This window comes from Mizuhopecten yessoensis, unplaced genomic scaffold (assembly GCF_002113885.1).
Source record: "Mizuhopecten yessoensis strain PY_sf001 unplaced genomic scaffold, ASM211388v2 scaffold5229, whole genome shotgun sequence".
NCBI lineage: Eukaryota > Metazoa > Mollusca > Bivalvia > Pectinida > Pectinidae > Mizuhopecten > Mizuhopecten yessoensis.
Genome location: NW_018405944.1, coordinates 2,011,910 through 2,017,653, shown reverse-complemented (window position 1 = coordinate 2,017,653; position 5,744 = coordinate 2,011,910). Strand labels below are relative to the sequence as shown.

The 5,744-nt window shown below is 35.3% G+C and overlaps 1 protein-coding gene across 1 annotated transcript; it reads left to right on the top strand.

Annotated features, from left to right (window-relative positions):
• On the top strand, positions 1–3,207 carry LOC110450494. The gene is made up of 5 exons (XM_021498047.1): positions 1–110; positions 1,180–1,665; positions 1,923–2,035; positions 2,389–2,431; positions 2,875–3,207. The coding sequence occupies exons 2-5, from the start codon at positions 1,188–1,190 to the stop codon at positions 3,009–3,011; spliced, it is 771 nt and encodes a 256-aa protein (XP_021353722.1). The 5' UTR covers positions 1–110; positions 1,180–1,187; the 3' UTR covers positions 3,012–3,207.
• The last annotated feature ends 2,537 nt before the right edge of the window (positions 3,208–5,744 follow it).

The window sequence follows — 5,744 nt, the reverse complement described above, 5'->3', positions numbered from 1 at the left end:
GTTGCTAGCGACAAAGGAGGCTACAGTCAACTAGACGTGCGAATTCGAAGGAGATAAACAATTAACTTTTGTTTTAATCACTTTGCAATAAGGAACAGGATCTTTAAAAGGTATGTACTGTACTTAGTCTCTTTGAATATGAACAAATTGAGTTTAACCGAATACGTAACTGCTTTAACTTAACGCAATGTATTTTACCACTTGTCGACCATTTCTGTCTGAAGTGGAGTCACTGTTTAACTCATCATTCACACCTGTTTAAAGCGGAGTTACTGTTTATGTCATCAATCATACCTGTCTTAAGCGGAATTACTGTTTATATCATCAATCATACCTGTCTAAAGCAGAGTTACTGTTTAACCCACCAATCATACCAGTGTAAAAGATGTGGATTAATTAGGTTGCCTTACAAGCGTCAGCTGTAGGGAATTTCCCTTTAGCTTAGCGGTAGAGCATCGGGCTGGAGAGCCAAGGGTCGCGGGTTCGAGCCCCAGCGACGGTACTATCTTTATCACTTTTCCTCGTCCTATTACACCTGTCTAAAGCAGAGCTACTGTTTATGTCATCAATCATACCTGTCTAAAGCAGAGCTACTGTTTAACTCATCAATCATACCTGTATAAAGCGGAGTTACTGTTTATGTCATCAATCATACCTGTCTAAAGCAGAGCTACTGTTTATGTCATCAATCATACCTGTCTAAAGTGGAGTTACTGTTTATATCATCAATCATACCTGTCTAAAGCAGAGCTACTGTTTATATCATCAATCATACCTGTCTAAAGTGGAGTTGCTACTTTCCTCACTAATCATACCTGTCTTAAGCGTATAGTCACTGTTTAACTCACCGCAAGTTTTTTTTTCTAAAACAGGGGTAGTCTTGATATAGATGTATCTAATGAAACGTGTAATTTGCATTCCATTTTAAAGATTTTGTAAGTAATGAAACATTACTATATAGACCTAATCAGGTACTCATAATATCTCGAGTCTCCGCCACAAGCAAATATCATAGAGTTGCACCTACATGGTCTGTTGGATAATAATACATGCACGCGCATGGTCTATCGTCCAATAATACATAGTTATTAACCAATGAAAAAGAGTTGTTGAAGCAAAGAAGTGGTGGAATATACCATGAACGTACAAATACAATTTAACGAAGTATTTTTCTTTCAGAATCTACAATGGATGATGAACAACTGCGAAATATTGCACAGCTTTTGGTGAAGAGTGTAATAGAGAAAGCTGTTGATAAAATAAATACCGAAACAAGGGAAATAAACGAAGGTCTTGACCAGGGAGTTGATGATATTGAAGAGATGACCATTGGACGGTCAATTATGTACATCCGCGAATTTCGAATTTCACCAACTGTTAATAAGATTGAGGGAATGGCAGGACAACTGGATAAGGAAGTAGACGACATTGTAGGACTGACCAGTGAACGGTCAATCACAGCCATACACGAATGTCAAAGTTTTACAACTGACAATAAGACGGAGGGAATGATTGGACTTCACAAAACCTTGGTTACTGCAACATCGGAAGTAACAACTGGCGCTACAGGAAGTAAGCCCCTAAAGATTAAAGATGGTCGAATCAAACCAAGTGTTGGAGGAAACGATAACCAGCCTCATATTATCACCTCTGACCCCGTCAAAGGTAATTTTAAAAATTAGAATATTCCGATCTCATGTATGCTTTATTTACTTCTTAAGTTTAACAACTCAAGTATTTCATTATGTACAAAGAAATAACAAATTCTTAAAAAGACGTAGACATCTAGTCACAAAGCTATATTTCATTTATTATTAACGTTATTAATTAAGAGATAATTTTAAAACGAGTTTGTTTATATCGTTATATCATAATGAAAAAATAGCATCGCTTTAATCAAATTTCGGCCTTACTTCATAAAGACGTCAAACTGACAGGACTCAAGATAGGGCACGAGGCTACAACGGATGCGCAGATGACCAATGCCACCCAAAAGAAGAATGTACTTGAACGATTGTTGGACAGAATTCTCAAGGTAAGGCTACTATATCTGTCTTCTGTTGATAAAGATGTTATTTATTAGATTGTTAATCAATCTCTAACCATTCTAATAGAAATCCAAAACTAAAATGTATATATATATTTTTAATAAACATCAAACGCTTTCACGACTATACGTAATTTCACAGAGAAAGGGTTGTTCAATTAGACGAGGAATTATACTGATGTTACACGATGTTGTCAATGTTTATTAAAAAATTTACGTAAAACAACAATTAAAAAAGCTTTCTGCTAACTGTATCAAATAATACAGAATATTAAAAGACCATCGAAAATATTTAGGAGCTTGATTGAATTGATGTAATTCGATTTCACGTTTGGTTTTAGAGAAACAAGAAAGAAGCGAAGGAAATGAATACCGCTACAGCTGGTGAGAATATTATTCACTCGATAAAATCGTTCATATCCGGACCCGTATTCATGAAACCGTTCTCATGCTCAAGCATGGGTTTTGTGCCCAAGCCTAATTTCTTGTTCTAGTTATACATTGATAAACAAATGTTATTTTGTCAATGATTTGAAAAAATCCATGTTTGAGCATGAGAATGGTTTCATGAATTTCAGTATATCAAATATTTGGGTAAAAACATGTTTCTCAAAATTAATCAGAAAAACGTATTTTCTCGTTTACTGAAGGTGCCGACGTTTCACGTTTGCTCTCTGCTTGTGTGTGGTTATGTGACTTTATATTCTGTACCGAGTCAAACTTAAGAAAAACATGATTTAATCATATCAATAAACCATTTTGTTCTTCCTTCCTTTAAAAAATACTGTTATCCGCGATGTAAATGTGTCATTTTCAATGTTTAATAGGTGGCAGCACCAGCACCTCAGTCGGTGGAAAGAAGAAGAGCGCATCCAAGGCCCATAACAAGAGAGACTGGATACGTAGAAATCTCCTGTGCTGCTTCGTCAGACAGACTGCCACAGTCGAGCCTGTATTTGACTAAATACAGACAGAGAAACAAGTCATGAACATTAATGAGAAAAAAGTCTGTTGTAAATAATAGACCTGCAGTAGTGACCAGTATATATTACAGCCTGCTTTCCTTTGTTATAAAGAGACAGACCGGATTTCCTGCTGTATCATCACTGAGATATGTTAAAACTATTAGATAAAATATTTGTAAATAAAGAAAAACAATGTTTTGTTGTTTAAATCATCTTTTGTGGAATATGATTGTAATATTGTTTTTTATTTTAGAATAATTATTTGGCGAACGTAGTTCCGGTGGTCGTGGCTTATATTTCTTTCTTTTTCATGAAACAATGAAACGAACATTTTGACCAGTCAGATTCAGGTATTTTGTTTGAAAACAAAGAAAACATCATTATTTAAGAATTGAGAGTGATTTGTTTTTAATTTTCATTGGAGTATGAAAAATAACTTATTTGCAAACTGTTTGTTTAAAATAATAATCTTTCTCCATGCTTAATTATTGGTTATGTAGCTCATCCTGTTGTGCAAAAATCAGAGTCTCTTAAGTTATACGGGGTAACAGTGCGTCTTTCAGTTAAGAGAGAGTTTCCCAACCTGTTTCAAAATACAACGACTCTCTACTAGCAAAGGATGGTAAACCCGTGACAATACTGACAACACTTCTAATTGTAATTTTCCTACTTTACATGCATCGGCGCTAGAACAACCATCCCATTTCTCACAACAATATTCCAAAAGAAGTAAGATGTATGAATTCTAGTTCATGTTTTACTATCTAGAGTGTATTTTAAATTGCGTAGTATACCTAAGTTAATGTCTAATTCGTACTTTGTATTTGAAATTAGTAATGCTTCCGTTTTCAAAGGGTTAAATTTTACAAGTCAGCTGCCTGCCCATATTAAAAACAATTTCGAGGTCCTTATTGGTGGTGGTTTCTAGATCATTTGCGGAAAAAGCAGAGGACAGTAAGTGAAGTATCATCAGCGAATAAGCGGGAGAGACTAACAAGATATCGTTGATATATAGAAGGAAAAGCAAAGGGCCTAGGACAGAACCCTGTGGTACACCAGCATTAGTTGTTTTTGAATTAGAAGATGGCGATTGCTTACGTAATCAGATAACCAATATAAAAGATTACAAAACATAACATAGCTTTCTTATTAATGTACAAGGCCTGCATGCCATACTTTGTCAAAAACCTTCGCAATTTATGACTTTCGAGATTATTGCATACAGTGTGATACATTTAATTAGCTGGTGTACCGAAGATTGTTCTGGCTGGAATCCAGACTGGTATTTATATAGCAATGAATTATCTATAAATAGTTATGAAGGTATTTAGTAATGACTTTTTCAAAAAACTTTGCCAACAGTGCTTAACAGAGATATGGGCCTATAGATACTGGGACATTGTTTGTCGCCTTTTTTTAAATATAGGCATAACTAAAGCAATATTCCAAGATTGTAAATATATTCCTTAGACAAGTGATTTTCTAAATATATGAAATACTGGGTATGAAACAGTATGAGCAGTATTCGTAAGCATATGATGACTAATTTTGTCATGTCCAACTGCTTTACCTATATTAAGTGATTTAAGAAAGTCAACGACATCCGATTTTGTAAATTCTACATTATCAATTCTACTCTCTGTCCGAAGATCAATAGGTGGTAGAGGTACGTCAGAATCATCTATAGTGGAAATGAATACAAAATAGTCGTTAAGGATATTGGCTTTACGCTCGGCATCAACTTCAACCAAATTCGAAATAGGGTTTTAACAGAGGGGGTATACTGTTAAATACATCATTGGATTTTATTAGTCTACGTACCAGTTGCAACAGGTTATTTTTATTTGATCTTATAGTCCATTCACATCAGCATAAAAAAGTTCACGTGTTCTTCGTTTAAGATTGTTGACGTGATTCCACTTTTTTAATTACTTACATTATCTACAGAAAAATGACTTTTTATTTTTATTTGAAGTCTATCTCTGATCCTTATTTCACGTCGTATCTCTAAAGGGAACCATGGTTTATCATTACATCGAAATGTAATAAACTTCGTAGGAATACAATCATGAGCTATTTCCATCATATTTTAGTAAATAGCAAGCACATTTCATCACATGTAGTAGCATTACTAAACAAATCATGCTAATCGGTGTTTCCTAATGAATAGTGAAATCTATGGTAGTCAGCATACTTATAGCACCAGATCATGCGTTTCAATTTGATAGTAATGTTACCATGGCAGCACAGGGGCACGTTACAAATGTCTGAAATACACACATATGCTANGGCAGCATGATGGTCCGGAATACCCGTGTCTATTTCAATAACATCCGAAAACCCGACCGCGCATGTCTCACTCACAGGTACAGGGTCAAGGAGAAAGGCACGTGTGCGAACTACAAGCTTAGATTGGCATTTACATCACCAACTATTATTACATGTTGGTTTTCATTTAGAGCCTTTTCTGTGGAATATTTAAATTGTTCCCAAAATGGATTTACACAATCGTTGGGTCTATAGCTAGACTGAACGAAGAAGATACGAAGAGTTGTCAATAGATACTTCAGTCCAAATGACCTCGCCTGACGGAAATTCTAAATCAAGACGACGGTGTGCCGAAAGTAGATGCGAGATATATACAACAACATCTCTCCTTGGGAGTATTCTCGATCTTCCCCGAATGGGTAAGATTGGAAACCACTAAGTGATAGATCACTATCAGGGATGCT

Bases quoted from the DNA above. Each gene is read 5' to 3' on its own strand.
- LOC110450494 (XM_021498047.1), top strand. From the start codon at position 1,188: ATGGATGATGAACAACTGCGAAATATTGCACAGCTTTTGGTGAAGAGT. The intron at 2,036-2,388 runs GTAAGGCTACTA...GTTTGGTTTTAG, and splicing joins TGTTGGACAGAATTCTCAAG to AGAAACAAGAAAGAAGCGAA. The intron at 2,432-2,874 runs GTGAGAATATTA...AATGTTTAATAG, and splicing joins AATGAATACCGCTACAGCTG to GTGGCAGCACCAGCACCTCA.